Source organism: Tigriopus californicus, chromosome 1, assembly GCF_007210705.1.
Source record: "Tigriopus californicus strain San Diego chromosome 1, Tcal_SD_v2.1, whole genome shotgun sequence".
Taxonomy (NCBI): domain Eukaryota; kingdom Metazoa; phylum Arthropoda; class Copepoda; order Harpacticoida; family Harpacticidae; genus Tigriopus; species Tigriopus californicus.
The window spans coordinates 12937892-12953860 of record NC_081440.1 but is presented as its reverse complement, the minus strand read 5'-3'; the positions used below and the strand labels follow the sequence as shown (position 1 = coordinate 12953860).

The 15969-nt window shown below is 43.5% G+C and overlaps 2 protein-coding genes across 2 annotated transcripts in view; both read left to right on the top strand.

Annotated features, from left to right (window-relative positions):
• Window positions 1-9872: 9872 nt before the first annotated feature.
• Window positions 9873-15551, top strand: LOC131883982 (uncharacterized). Its single transcript, XM_059231600.1, has 2 exons — window positions 9873-10146; window positions 15205-15551. Exons 1-2 carry the CDS (start codon window positions 10007-10009, stop codon window positions 15440-15442), a joined length of 378 nt encoding a protein of 125 aa, XP_059087583.1. The 5' UTR covers window positions 9873-10006; the 3' UTR covers window positions 15443-15551.
• A 220-nt stretch (window positions 15552-15771) lies between these two features.
• Window positions 15772-15969, top strand: part of LOC131883973 (zinc finger protein GLI2-like) — a gene marked incomplete in the record, with an annotated part of 5740 nt that continues 5542 nt past the window's right edge. The window contains 1 exon segment of the mRNA XM_059231589.1: window positions 15772-15969.

Below are 15969 nucleotides of genomic sequence, written 5' to 3'. Positions count from 1 at the left end.
AAAAACTGCAAGATCGCAGGCCAGGGTCTCATAAGCACTTTTGGCCAAATGACCAAGTTTAATCATGAATGCTTGAGATAGCAGTTTTCACAAGAAACTTGCAATTCTGGGGAGAGCGATGGCGAACTTCCCCAAACCTGCTTCATGTAGACAGGAGACAGAAATGGGAATCCGCAGAATTTCCGCCCAGGACTACTGAATGAATTTAACTTATTACTTCTAGTTTCAACCATGTCTCATTAGATCAAACCGCATTACTTAGAGGCCCTTATTTCAATACATGTTCAGTCTCGAGGTCACATTTCAAAAACAATTCCACACCAGCATTTAAGGCCCAGAGAAATAAAAATAAAACCATAGGTTAGGGGATGAGAAGGATTAGAATATATCAATCTATTTTTAAATACTACAGAGAATAAAATTCGTCGAAGCGGTTATGAAGTTCGCAAAAAAAGAAAAGAATTAAGTAGTCCCGCAGAGGATGTGATTGTATTCCTTTCATTCATAGGTCAAGTGTCGAGAGACATCACAAATAATACAACGTCCACCTTCCTCGAACCGACCAGACCACAAGTCATTGAGGGAACTGAACGGGGTTCAAATGTCATCTGCTCGGGAGATCGGCCAGGTTTCTCCGTGAGTGATAATATGATCCGCCGTAATACGTACCCAACATAAAAGTCAACAAGCTCTATCGAGGAGGTCGTTAAGGTCGGTACTCGATGAGTCGGATATTCAGTTTGAAAGCGTGTTAAAGTGGCCCAAGATGTCGTGTCAAAAGAAGTCGAGCTAGGGTGTGGAAAAAACGATCATTTTTCTGCCCTGATACGACTTGTTCTTGTTGTTCCACGCCGGTCAGTTCGCATTCGAAGCATGGCATGGCTGGCAACAATAATGGGTAGTTTGTCCGAAAGTAATTTGAGCAATTCCATCTTTCAAGCTTTGTGTGCATGATGTCGTCTCTGTTCTCCTCAAGTGAAAACTGGACAGCTCCACATTTGGGCAGGAAACTGCGTTCGGAAACATGAAAGAGTCTATACATCTACACTTTCTTCTGACTAATGAGACTCAGACAACGGAAAGGTAGTTTGATACGGAAAACAATATTTTGAATATCAAGTAATTGGAAGAACAACATTGAAGTAATTGATCATTCGGTTGTCAGCAAAATTATCTTTTTTTATAATTTAAGAAAGCCAAAATTTACAATCAACCTGAGTACTTTCAACTAAGCACACTCATCCCGCTCAGTCGTCTCCGTTGTCATGAACTGGCTGTAATGTCAGGGATCAGGGATGGACGGAAGCACTTGACTGAACCTGATGAGGAGCTAAAGAATGTTGATGATTGAAAACGACAGTGAAAGATTAGCATAGAGTGCCACCGCCCCATTTGCTCTCGAATTGACATCAAGTCTTGCCATGGACTTTTGTCTACTGTACCCGTATGTACGAACAAGGTAGCTTGGTCAAGAGTCAAGTTCAATCTTTCAACCTACGTAGGTAGCTCTGGTCCGAAAACAGAATAATACTGACAAAATATGGGGATAGTCCAATTCCTTAAACTTGTTCCTGGTCATGTCATTGAAAGTGTTTCTTGTGGCAGCAGGTTTCTCATGCTTGCGTGTCATTATCTTGTCAGAGAGTCTGGTATTATATCAGGTCTGGAGGCTTGAAAGCAGTATTCTTCTCCGTCCTCTCGAAATATGACTTGTTTTTGGGGAGGAAAAATGCCGTGAAATTTGATTTCCAAACCCTGTAAAGAATCTCGACATGCATAACAAAAGCCCAGAGAATGACAGTACAAACAGGGAGCGAGCGGTGTACGTACTCGTATTGGCTCAAGCACATTAAGTTCGACCGCAATCGGCAACTCTTCTAATTCTCACAATCCCCCGGAGTGACCTGAGAGACCCGAGTCACCAATGAGGCTTCCCCATTTCATCCCCTTCAATGAAAGGCGGATGTTTCAAATTTCAATGAGCTATGATTCTCTCTCTCTCTCTCTCTCTCTTTCTTCTCTCCCTCTTCCCCCAAAACAACAAGTCAAAGTTCTAAACAAGACATTCATTCGACCAATCGGTTAGGGCAATCTGCATTTGGCTTGTTCTCTGTCGAAACCCTTCACACTCGTTAAGGAACAATATCGACCTGGAATGTGAATTCCTTCTTCCACATGTGCCAATCTGACCAACAACCACAGACTTGAAACCGGGAGCACTCGAGCAAGCGCTTGGAATATGGTTTTTTTTTAAGAATATTGAAAGCAAAACAATTAAAGTATTCATCATTTAGAGTCGGAAAACTAAGATATGATTCTCGTCAAAATGGCTGAAGAAGTTATATATTGACTGGTTATCAAGTGTCATGGGGCAAAAATTGCTTGAATATTCTTTTATTTACGAACTTATTGCCCAATCTTTATCTGGCCTTAATACCAACAAAACTGAGCTTTTATTGCAAACTCATACTTGATGCTTATAAGCTTGGGTCCATATTTTGAGCCGACTGGAAATAGTCATTAAGGGCATATTAAACAGTGATGGCTTTCAAACCGGAAAATCAGCAAGTAAGCATAGAAAACCTCTGTTAGGACTCCCAATAGGGCATGTCAAGCAAACTAAATTCAAGAAAAACGTAGTGTGGCAACACAAATTTCAGCTTTTGAGAGGTAAGACGAACATTGTAGCCAACCTGCACTTGCTCTTGAATCCAATTGAATTTTCAACCTTCAAGTGAATTGTGTTAGAAAACTGAAAAATTTGTCATTTTAGTCCAGTTCTACCACTGTGCTGTACTCTTGGTTCAATATCAGAATACTGTTTGCTTCAACAAGCCGGGAAACTGAATTAAATGGCAAATTCAGTCTATGCCCGGTGCAGGTAGGTTGTAATGTTTGTCTTCGTCAAAATGCTCAATATCAGGGTTGCCGCATCACATTTTTAAAGCAGCCCTGGCTCCGAGACAAGGCAGGATCACGTTTTGCCACTCATTTGAGTGGTTTTGATTGCGCTTATGTACCGTCTTTCGTTCGTGATGGGAGCCCTAACCGAGGTCCTTGAAACTAAAAGCTCACATTCCAGTTCAAAACACGTGACATCACTAATACTACATTAATAACGTTTAAATCTTTGTCCTCGTTGCGAAAAAATTACAAATTAGAAGTTATCAACGTGCTAATCCCATGGACAAATTTAATAAATCCGATTACACATACATACTAGTACAAGACAAAAAATGGGGGAACCCCTAAGAACATGGTTCAAGAAGATAATGTTTCGGACAAAATTCAAGGTATGAGTGTCAATTTCGGTTTTATCTTTTTTCATCCCTTGCTTTATTTCCAAGGCATGATAATGTGTAAAAATACCATGCTCAAACACATTGCTGGGCAATTTTCACTCAAATATCGAAAATCTTTGAAGAGTCTTCCGATACGCTTTTATGTTTTGTGTTATTTTAGTTTTACAAATCACGAAAAAACTTCCTTTGTCTAAAAATGGCCCCTTTCATTACATACGTGCCAAATAAAAACTTACTATGAAAATTGATAAACAATTGCCCTAAGGATGCATTAAACCAGAGTTAAGTACGAAAAGCTTTTCAACATGAACGACGATGTTGAAAATCTTTCTCTAAAACTAGAGGCTATTTTCTTTGCTCTCAGTCTTCTTTAGCGCTTGTTCTAGCTTTACATCTAGTGCTTTGGTTCTCTATGGACGAAGAGGGTTCAAAGTTGTCTAAGTTGAGACTGGTTGTCTCTTTGGTTCACTCCCCATCTCTCCTTTAAATCTTCAGAAAATTAACTCTTTCTTCGACTGCCTTTGACAGACAGGTTGGGATGGGTCCCTCTCATTTTCTCTCAAGATTTATGTCCAGCCATGAAAATTTCTTCCTGAGTCCTTCTACTACATGATGTCTTCACTAAACCCCATAGAATGCAAGTCTTGGGGCACAAAAAATCAATGACAAGGTGATATTTCTCGGGGAGAATTCCGAACCCCTTTGTTTAGCTGATTTGCACTTTACGCGTCTTTAAAAAAGTGACATTTCACTCTAATCCTTACAGATTCTACACAGGGTGGGTGAAGATCTGCACCAACCCCCTAAGTTGTGGGCACTCACAAACCCTTTTCAATTACACAAGACTTTTTCCACCGCCCTGTGAACAAAATGCCATAATACGTAACCTTTGCTCCTCCTATATACATACTACTTAAAAAATAGCGGCAATTTTTTAGTCCCCAATTTCTTGACAGTTTGACAGAAATCTTGGCGCAAACTGGTCATTGTCAGAAAAAGAGCATTAGTCGGACTCGTCATAAGTTAGGAGAAAAAGAGGCGGACCATCCTCATTTCCTTAGTCGCCGTCACGCCTCCCAAGCTCTAAAGAAGATCACGGATTGAATCATCAAAAAGTACAAAAGAGAAAACATGACCTCAGCCATTTGGAATTTCTTCGCTCTATCTGAACAATCTGACCTCTAGATAGATACTGATGGCTGAATATTCAACTCCTGTCCACATTGGAATAGCGCCATAGGAACTCTCTCTTGGGGCAATTCATCAGTCAAAATATATGGATCACCCTATCACAACAGATCAAGATGATCTCTCTTCAGTCCTCTTCAAGTTGTTCCTCGACAAATTGTTTGGAATGCTTGAGAATTTAGACGCGGGAGATTCAAATCCAAACTTGGGCACACACACCTAGGATTGACACTCAAAAGCAACTTCTTCACAGAACGAGGCCATGCTTTAGAGAGTAAACTTCTGGGTAGAATAGATAGTGTTCTAAAGCCTAGTATATGGAACTGGTCTGAGCCCAGGTTGGTTTGGAAGCCCAAGTGATGCTTGAATAGAGGTGACATATCTATCTTGTGTTCACTTGACACTGCGCGATATGACTTCTCCATCTTGAATAGGAGATCATTTGGCAGTCCTCACTTTGTCAAACTTAAGCTTGCTACCTACCGCTTGAAACTGCAGGTAAGTGAGGCCTTCTTTGACCGATTTATTTCGGCGTATCCCAAGTTTTCTTCATTTCGAGTTAAAACAGTTTCGATTGAGGAGTTGGGGGAGAGTTCTCAGCTTGTTGTGCTTGATCTTGAAGTGCTTGTTGAGCCTAGGGAGTAATTGTGGGACAGGGTGGGATACTTCATGGGGTGCGGGAATGTGCTTGTTTCCAAATCTCACAGACAATCAACAATGACAAGTCAATTCAGGGCCGACCTCCAAGCCCTCTATAACATTGACTTGAACCAGACAAGACTTCAACTTACTTTCGATATTTTCGTCCGGTTAAAGTCTCTTGCAAGGTAGCTAAACATAATTGTTGGAAAATGTGAGAGCTCTATTGTGTACAATTGGCTAAGATGAAGTCAAAAGTAGCAAGCAACAAAGCCGTCCCAAACTAACGCCAAACTCTTCGAGGGAAAAGGGCAAGTCATGGCAGGTTTTAAAAAAAACTTGTCTTGGTAGTCATGTCCGATAAATGGAAAAAAGTGAAAAGGGGCTATTTCATCCGAACTCAAAACCTTCACCATCTTCGGGTGAGCCAAGTTTTGAGTCGATGCTTTGCACTCCTCACTTCCACGATCTTCGATTTGGGCTTGAAGAACTGAATCCAAAAACTTGGGAGAGCGACGACGAGTCGCCAATAATTGGCAAAGTGTAGTCATGAATGTAAATCATCATTATTCTTCGATATCTTCATTTCTAACCCTTTGCTGTTCAAGGGGGCCACCGGCTTTTTCTCGGCGTGAGAAACTATTTTCCACCAAGTGGAGGCGCATAATGAAATATCACCTTGGAAACCGGCCACAATGGGCAGACCCAGGTGGCAACCATCGTGAATTTGATTCATGAATAGAACGAGATCCTCTGAATTGAAGGATCCCAGAGCCAAGATTGGCCAAATTGAACCGCACTCACTGGGATCTGTCCCCTCAAAAAGTAAGATGTCCAATCGGTCAGGACTCTCCTGAAATCGGTTGACAAACGACCGGGAGGAATTTAGGCTCATTCTAGCCACTAAAGAAGAGGCAAAAAAAGAAGCCAGGATTTGACTGGAAGGAAAGATGGTAATGAATTTGTGGACAATGGTCATGAAGCTCCTTCTCCTTTTTTCCGTTACCGTCAAGCACTGTATTCACGTATTCAAAGCGACCCGGACGAGCTAATGAGGACATTTTGTGAGGTTTGACAGCAAATTACAATTCTCACTGGATTTCCACAACTTTGCCTTCCCCGTCGTTCACTGGCAAAAAGTGAATACACAGAAGTGATTCTGAGTGAAGCATTGGGACTTAATATCATCCCGGTTGAGGTGGTTCGAATACAATCATGTCATGGTTATCCCATCTGGAGAGATTAGTTCTCATATTCCCGTCAGAGTCGTGCTCTGAGCTAATAAAACATGATGCTACCATATCTAGGCGTCCAGCTTGGTTGGAATCCCCTGGTTTGGGTATGAGCACATACGTAGAAGAACCGATTACGCCATAGGAAAGACTTCGAGACATAAGAGAGCACATTTTGAGGTCAATTGCCTGAAGTATGATTTCTTATCTTTTCATTTCACCATGGACATTTATTGATATTTACAACCTCTTGACAAAGGAGCCAGAGAAAGGACGTCGGGACGAAGATGCAGATCCGAGCATTTGGAAAAGGCCATGCTAAGCAATCACTTTTTCTACGGGAGCGTCAACTTTCCAGTGTTGCCAAGATCTGCGAGATCTAATAGCTCGAAAACCACTTTCTTCTGAAGCTTCTCCGTTCCAGGCAGACGTTTAAGACTTATAAAGGCCATATCTGACACGCTACGGACACGTCGTGGCAATGCTGATCATGTTCAGGCTCCCTGGGGGGTTACTTTTCATTTATTCATTTCAGGGTTGGGCAACTGGCTGTAGGCCCATAAACAAGAAAATGGAGGGCTTTTGTTTCAGGAAAGCAACGCGTAACAGCCATCTCCTAATTTTCTTCGTAATACGACCATAAACCTGACGAGCACACCTCGTGTGTCCAAGATTGGGATGTTGGATTCAAGCGTGTCCTAAAATACTTGTTCCACCGCCATTCTTATCAACGCAAAACCATCTACCGACCAAGTCATTCTCACAACAAGTGAGTGCACATACAACAATGAGTTATTGGATTTCCATTCCTAAATTGAGCACGATCTGCTTGCTTAGTCTCGGTTTAACGTCTATCGGTCGGCATCCTCTGGATTTGGGATTGTGGCGAGAGCATAGCATCTCAAAAGTTCTTATTGGTGTCCCAGCCCCCCTCCACCCCCCTCCTTTGAGCCCAACTCTTGGCCCTACAGAACTAACAACTCAACCAAGAAATTATGAGCGAACATTTACCACTCGCCATTGGATTGTCTCTCAGCTGGAAATTTAGATTTTTCCCTGAACACAAAGGATGTGAAGAGTCTCAAGTGCCGAGGGGATAATCTACTTTTCCGGTGACAAAACTGCAAAGCAAACCAGGTGGGTGGGAAAGCCGAGACAGTCTAATATCGGTGAGACCTTTTCCCAGACCATCGAAGCCTTAAACATGAAATTTGCATCACTAGTCTTGAACTTGGGAGTCTATGAAACATCGAGTTCAGCTCGCTCACTGGCTCGAGTCCTAATGGGATATCAGCCGGTCAGGAATGGAGATGTTTAGATGTTTTGCACTCATTCTGAATAATCTTCCTGGGAATGAAGGTGTTCTTCAGGGTCTAATCCACTCGCCCAATAAGGAGAGGCGCTTTACTACACAGGAATCGTGATGAGAGGGAGGAAAGACCTTGTTGACATTCATGGTACTAATCATCATCCAACACTCTGGACAAGTGACATTTCCCAGGGCTCCCTACTTGATTGATATTGGTGTCCGATGACCAAAAATCAAGTCTGATCCTTAAACCATGTCCCCAAATTGTTTTTAGACGGCTTTGGGGTCAAATATGCACGTTGAGACCCAGGCAATAGCCCGTTTTGGTTTCAACTGTCATTAGGCAGCACTTTGGCGGTTCTGACCTCGCACACATCTCTCCAGGCTCCTTGGAAGGATCCTCTGAGCGCTTTTGAGGGGGAGAACCTTTTAGACGCTAGAGTTTTTCGCCAGTGTAGTAGACCGACGGCTTGTTATCGCCCGGGTTGAATTCCTGCCAAGTTCGGATGAGTCCCCGGCCATTAACTGAATAATTCTCTTCAATTTATATCACTGACCTGTCAAGAGTGAGAGAAGATGCATGCATGCCAACAATTGGAGCCCACCATCGACAGGACGGGGAGGATAACTACTGCCAATGTTATCGCTAACGTGATATTCTAGCAATCATGACCATGGTATGATAGGACTCTCCGTATCTCGGGTCTCACACTGTATCAATCTGGTGCATAAAAAGAAGTGGTTTCTTGCACTTCCATGCATCGCCAAACCCAAGAATGTTTGCTCAGAATGACACTGTACAGGGTGGCTCAAGAGGATAAATATGCTCGGTTTCGTTGTAAAACTCAACATTGTCGATCAGAGAACCCTTGGCCCTAAGTCAATCCAAGCCGAACCTAGGATGATCTCAGCTGACTTTGAGGATTCGGATGTCCATTTTCTCTTGCACCCCGTTGGTTACTTGTTGGCCATTATTCACGGCTTTCAAAACTACCTTGATATCAAGTTCTCGAGGCTTTGTTATCGCAATCAGGTGAATTCAATAATTCTTCGAGTAGGTCTCGTTCGGGAGCCGGAATTCAATCCGAAAAGATAGCTCTATCTCCTGACGTGCCAAGCTTGTTAGTTTATCGCTCGACCAAAAGCTAGAATGGGACTGAGAGCGAACAGAACGAATGAACGAGTAAGCAAGTCCTGCAAGCATGTGAGTGAGTGAGTAAGTGAGATATGGTGTGTGTGTGTGTGTGTGTGTATGTGAGTAAGAGAGAAATTCACAACGAGATCTTGACAATTTCAAAAATGTCCTGAGCTTCCTGTGAGATAGTGATCCCTCCTCGCTCATAATGCCACAAGGGCAGAACATCCCTGCAACCCTTCTTCACTCATAAAACTTGGTCCGATTTCAGAAACGTGATGATTCATAGATGTCATCTGGTCTGGAGCGAGTGTCAAATCCGGACAGATTCTTCGTCTCCTCGTCTTCGTACGAGGCTATTTTGGGGAGTCAATCTTCCTCCTTGGACGTGTTCTTCTTGTGAGCTCCATCTCTCTCTTTCTTTTCCCTCACTTAGAAGTGAAGACAAAGAAGAAACTGGACAACTTGAAAGGGGAGACTAAAATAATTGGGTGTTAATCTACCCTAAATAGTCCGAAAAAAGATTCCACTCTTCACCTCCGTCAGTCAGTCCAGCCATCGACCACGACGTCTTGATCCCGTCGATTTGAAGTTTTTCCAAACGAGAAAGAAAGAGACGCGAGGTCGGAGGCATATGACGTACGTGGAATGGTTCATTAAATCCAGTCTTGATCTCGCACTTTCTTCCCGTTGTTATCCATATCAGGAGCGCAACACCCCAAAAACACCACCATCTCTCAGGTTCTATCTAGTCACTTCAGACTCTCCACCAACCTCTATACGCACAAGTAGCTCTGTGGCTTCTTTGGTCATTGGCAGGCTCCTTCTTCCTTGTCTCTTGGCCCTCGATGTCGCCTTGGTTGAGAAGTGCGATTGTGGTCGGCCCTCTTCGCACACCTTCGCGCCGAATGATCTGACGATTGAACGGTGATTTGACGCGCCATCGCCGTTTGACGAAGGTAAAACCCCGGAGAAAACAAGAACCGATCCAAGCGAGCGATGCTGGAAACTTGGGTGTTACTGACGGTCACCGTTCAATTACTCACCAGTTTTTGAGTGGAGAGAGAGTGGTGAAGACCCTGTCTTGCGGCACAAGTTTGTGGCTCTGACTTTGCAGACGTGAAGTGCAATCCAGTGCTCAACAATTGAGCTTGTGTTTCTCTCTTGGCCGATAGTGATGGTTTAGATCAAAATTGAAGTCATGCTGGATAAAAATGGGCTGCCTTTGCAGTTTCCACCTTCGGCCTTCTCGGCTTTTGATCCACGTAGTGCGGCCGCAATGTGGGATGCTCGATTAACGCATCCCGGATTCAGTGGCGCCCATCAAGCCGGAGCTGCAGGGTAAGAATCATCGGGGACATATTCCATTCATGACCATGATTGGCCGTACTAAATCCTGAAGAGAGCACCCGACTCATGCTTTAATGACTTGAAATCTGATCTTGGCAGTACCAATGTTTCCTTGGCGAATGACAGCTGAAATCAGGGTGGAATCTGTGTTAGGAGGCCATTTTACCCGGCAGTTAATTGCTCTCCACATAAGCCAAGAAGAGATTCCAAGACTGTCTCATTTTAGAGTGCTCACGGAGAAGGTGGAAATTAGGTCTAGTTTTGGCATGGAAATAATGGTCATTAAAGCAGAGAGGATGGTCGTTGGTCGTCCGCTCAAGTACCCTTTTCTGAGTGTCCTGGTCTAGCTGGTTGGTAGAGGCGGGTAAACGCTTCCGACTTGCCCTAGTTTCCGATAAATTTTTATTGAGTGCCATTTCAAGCTGAGGAGAGTATAAGGTAGATTTTAATCTACCCCAGAAACCTCCAAGAAAATTGAGATGTGAACGCGACAAGCTATCTGAAGCTCGCTTCTTCCCTCTTGGTCCTGATCGTTCGGTTCGCAGAGCTTTTCGAGCAAGACATTCATTAATCAAAGATCATAGTCAGATTGGATATTCCGGGCAAGACGGCTTTTGTCAGCTCTTGAACAAAACTCTCCAAATTGTCCAATATTCTTCTATGGCAAAAAAATACTATTTCAGACGCTTGGTTCTAATTCCAGAGCCGTTTCCAGAGAGTTGTATGTACAGACCCTGGAACTTCTGGACATGGCTTTGGCTGGATGCTAATTGTTTTGGAATCACAGTCCGCTCGTTGTCAATAATGATTGACGGCCATCTTGACGATAACAACAGATTTTTCGCTCCAAGCGAGCAGGGTGCAAAACGCTTTTGTGGTCAACTTGGAATTTTTGCCGTCGTTCCGTGGTCTTAGCCAGCCTCTGTGATTATATCCTGAAAAACAAACCTTTTCTCGAATAGTTCACCCGGAGTTGAGATTGATGAATCCCAATTTTGGGCGGCGGTCAGCTCGGATATTGCGCCAGATCCTGTCATTTCAACTTGGCCACGAAGCGATTGAGTGACGATAAAAATGCGATCTGCTTCATCCGTTGTCACTTCAAGGAGGAAGACAATAATCATTACACCAATCTGTTCCAAAACAATTGCCTTCCACTCCGTTTGGAGTAATGATGGTTGGACTCGGTTCCATTTGTTTCTCCCATTACCGCAGATTTCCTATCAGATCACTCACTCACTACATAAGCTCACCTTGCATCTTGGCGGTATCTCTCTCTGGTCCATTCTTATCGACTTGAACTCTTCCATGGACAACCGCACACACCCAACTATCGCCATGTTTCGGCCTAGTGGTAGGTGATGGGGTTCATCTAGGTTCATCTCGATAAGCACGACCATCGACCATCGGTACATAAGTCAAAACAAATCTGCCCACTTTTTAATGACTTGATTCCATTTGCACTGAAGAAGAAAAATTTCAGCCGAAGATTCTCCGGAGGTGATTATCCAAGTCTGATAGAGACATGGATGGGTGTAGTAGTGTAGAACTGTAGGGTGCTTTGTTGTTCAAAGGGTGACCGACCTGAAAATTAAAAATCAATTTCACCCTCCTTCCAAGCCCCCTGGAGCATTAAAACAGTCCTTGATTGGGTGCTCACTTCCAAGACGATCAAGACCCGTTCGGGGGTTCATGGCCAAAATGGCCGCAATGACACCCCGAAGGTGCTTGAACAATGGCATTGATGGCCAACAGCAGCCTGGAGGATCTCAATTAACCCGTTGCTATTTCACTGAATATCCTCCCTCGTACAACTAGCTTGAAGAGGTTCAGTTTCCAATCGTGAGAGGGAATAAGGAATGTCGTAATGAGACCAATCCGGAGGAGATTAATGCTCTCCTCAATTTTGGTCAAATGGTTGTTTTTCCCAAAAGGAATTCTCCGTTCCCCTATAAAGTGGGTGGCTATTTTTTGGGAACTTGCTTTTAGCAACCCATCCGAGGCACTTTGTCCTGAAGTTGATTTTAGCCCATCAAACCCATTTCTCATTCAAGAAGTGCATCATAATTAGCAGAATGCACCACCCTCTTTGATTCCATTCCAGTTTAACACGAAGTCATGAAAAGTTTGATGATTCAATATAAAATAAGTCGGAATCGTTGATTTTGTTTTGGAGTTATCAACCACCTGAAAGCAGTCTATTGGCTTTTGGTTTGCATTATGGGGGCAAATCTTCAGGATTACCAATTCAGAACCACATGTCTTGCCTGATTCATAGACGCATGACGAAAAAAATCAATCGCTAAGGCTACAACAAAGTTCATTGCTAAATGTAGAAACTTCATACCTATTTGGTGTGGCATACATGTTTTCATGCTTACTTAGCGAATAACCAGGGGTTTGTTCTCTTGCTGGGTTGATTAGGGCGGAGTCTGAAATAGAACAAGCCTCCAGCTCCAGATCAAGAAGACAATGGATAAAGATTTATTTTTATAGCAGATTCTGACTGTATCTCCCTGCCAACCCAAGTATTAGCACTATCTGCGGGGCCTTCCCAACAATTTAAAGAGGTTCGATAACAAGCGAGAATTAATTACTCCGAGCTTTTGGTACCGAATGGCCCGAGAAAAGCCAGGAGAGGCAATTGACCAAAACTCGCTTGAGCTCAAAAAATGAAAAAACAAACAGTGGAGATGCTTCTGTGAAGACCAACTTGGGGTAGTTGACTATCTCCTCCACCCCAAAAGACTGACAGACTAACTAACCAATTGCACTGGATGAATTCTTGGCCCGTGTGAAACATTCTGGGCGCTGATTCCATAATGAAGCTATCAATAGGACCTCAAAAGGAGCAGACGATAGATGGCAGGCGATAAAATTTGACCATATCCATGGCCCCAAAACTCGTTTTCAGTCCTTGTTGAACCCTCTGGGTCGGTGCGTGCGTGAATGTATGTATGTGAATTCAGTTGATTTCTGAAGGTCATTGGTTTGCAACGATTACTGTTTTACATATCTTGAAGACTGGGCCAGCCTAATTGGGCAAAAAGAAACATTTGCACTCTCTCAAAGATACTCAACTTTTTTAGAGAGTGAGGGGGAGAAGAGTGTTTTGTCTTGGTGACGACGCGTGACTGTTGTCCTATGATCATCTTTCCTCTCCTCCCAAGAGACTCTTAATTTGTCCAAGTCAACGAGCTCTAGTCCGAGATTGCATGATAAAGGAGCATTTTGCCCATTCCGCCCTCAAGTCCACACCACCAGACGCACTTGAAACTTAGGAGTTCCCAAAAAAATAAGTCGTCCCTTCAGGTAAATCTTGAGAGAACTGGTAAGGTTTCAACCACAGCTTCTCAGGCTTGCCAAAATTTCCTCTCGATTGGGCCAAAACTCGAATTAAATTGACTGATAGAAGCATCCCGTTGGAGAGCGACAAGAAGTCCCCATTGTTATTTGACATTTCCCTACTTAACACTACCCTACTCCCATGTGTACGTTGCGACAGGAAAAGAAATGCGAAATCCTAAATTCAGACCTCGAATTACTTGAGAGCTTTTCGTCTCAGGAGGCAAGTTAGTTGGCCTCCCCTTGCTTTGCTCTGATTTGCTCTGCTTTGCTTTGCTTCCTTGCTTCCCTCCCCTCGGCTCAGCATATTCACGGAGTCTGAGAAATGTTCAGCCCAATGTGATTCTCAAGCACAACTGCACCTTTCTCTCTTGGAAGAAAATCTTTTGTAGTGTCCAAATGGGGGAGAGAAACAGATTGGATCAACTTGGGGCCAATGAAGAAGTCAGTTGAGACAAAGACTCGATTCATGTTGAAAATAGATCCTTATCCGGAGACGACGACCAGACTATTTCCCAATATAGCAAACCTGGTAGCACCACTCAAAACTAGAAATTGTACCCTAAATCCATGATTTTCTCGACACATCAAAAGGACGCCTGCTTTAAGGAGACTGGACAAGATTGGTTGGAATTGAGGTGGATTTGATGACACCCAATCTGGTTGAGGAGTCAGATGACACTTCAGATTGTGAATTTGACCAGGATTCTAGAGGAGCCCCATTGATTCTTCTCGAGCTAGACGACTCAAATCTAAATTAAATTCATTTTCTGGTCTTATATTCAATCCAACCGTTGAGTGCAATCTAATCGACAAGATCAAGTCCCCATTGTCTCAAAAGAGAATAATGGAGGACTTCATTCTAGTGCAGTAGAGCCTTTTTGAATGGAAGACAGCAAACCAAACTTGACGTCCATACCAAACAAATTGACATCAGCTCAAATTTGATGTCAACACTTTATCATCTGGGGCGACTACGTTGCACTTCGCAAACTATATATAATCTAGATATTTCTGTTAGCCTAAACACGATATGAGGATAGGTTGCTCTAACATGAACCTTTGGGGGTCTTCATCGATGTTTTTGTCTCTTTGCCAGGGAGAACTTGTATCCTTTTATATACTCAGGCGCAAGTGGTTCCAATTCAATAGTACTCCTCTCACACCTGTCTAACCTAACGATTAAAAAAAAAAACTCTCTAAGAGGAAATAATGCAAGTGGAATTGCAATAATTATTACTAAAAAGCTCACCAAAAAAATAGCAAAGTGACTATGCTTGACGGCCTCATTAGCTGACGGTTAGGTATTATTTTTTTAAAAAAGCTTGTAAATATGATTTCACCCATTCGCGAGGGCCAATTGGCCCAGCGAATTTTTAAACACTGGCTTGTCTGTCAAGTTCTGACACATGACATGAAATGCGAACCTCCTCGCTCCCCTACTCTTCGTACATTGTACATACGTCGTACGCACGAACATCAGATCAAAGGCTTCAAAACTAGTCTGTCAACCCTTTGGATGGTTTTGTCTTCTTGTGTGATGATATTAAAAATGTTCACCCTCGTTAAAATACTTCCTTATCAGTCGTCTATGCTCTTGACGAGTCACGCGATTCCAATGTGTGTGTGAGTGAGCACATTCAAGCGTTAACGTCGGAACTTGCCCATCAAGTGGTGTAATGAATTTTTATCGTTTCATTTCAGTTTGGGACATCACAGTGCCATGGACCATGCGGCATTGCTAGGCTTCCCTCCCAATCCTCACTCTATCAGCCCCAGTTACCTAAGTGCTCTTCATCATTCGCCCACGGCCTCATTGAGGCTATCGGCGGCCGCGGTGGCCTCCGGACATCAAGAGTATCTTAATGCAGCGGCGCAGCGATTGAACGAGCTCCAAGCCTCTGCTGCTTTATTAGATCCCTTGGCACTTGAAGGTGAGTAATTCAGTAATCGAAGATCTGTCTCCATCACCTTTTTCTTTGCCTCATGTTCAACTTTCGTGTTAGGACCTTGTTCTTCACATTGACAGACGGAGGCATCGAGCTGGCACTCTGTTAAGGGCTGTTAGCAATTAATTCAACGGGATCAGAGTTCAGGGTGTCGTTTGGAACAGGAAAAGCACTTGGAAGGGGTTAGAGAGGGCATAAAAACTTCCAATTCAACATGAGTATGACAGGTTGTGAGAGCAGAGCCAAATGGCTGGAATGCAGTTTGAATGGGTGTCTCCTTAGCAGAATTGTGTCAAAACGAGGGTCAAATTTCTAGATCACCCCGATATTTCTTTCTCGTTTTCCAGCTTCACGAGCCAGTTTGAACCGTGCCAACCGGAAACGGGCACTCTCAGCATCCCCTTACTCCGAAATTGATCTCAGTACATTGATTCGATATTCACCCTCAGCCTCATTGCAATTGCTCAATGCTGCGGCCAGTGGGGCAGCAGCTGCGGCTGCGGCTGCGGGCGGAAGCCCC

What these genes read in the sequence shown, in the direction of transcription:
- LOC131883982 (XM_059231600.1), top strand. Translation starts at nt 10,007, where the DNA reads ATGCTGGATAAAAATGGGCTGCCTTTGCAGTTTCCACCTTCGGCCTTC. An exon ending in CATCAAGCCGGAGCTGCAGG is followed by an intron (nt 10,147 to 15,204) that starts GTAAGAATCATC and finishes GTTTCATTTCAG; the next exon opens with TTTGGGACATCACAGTGCCA.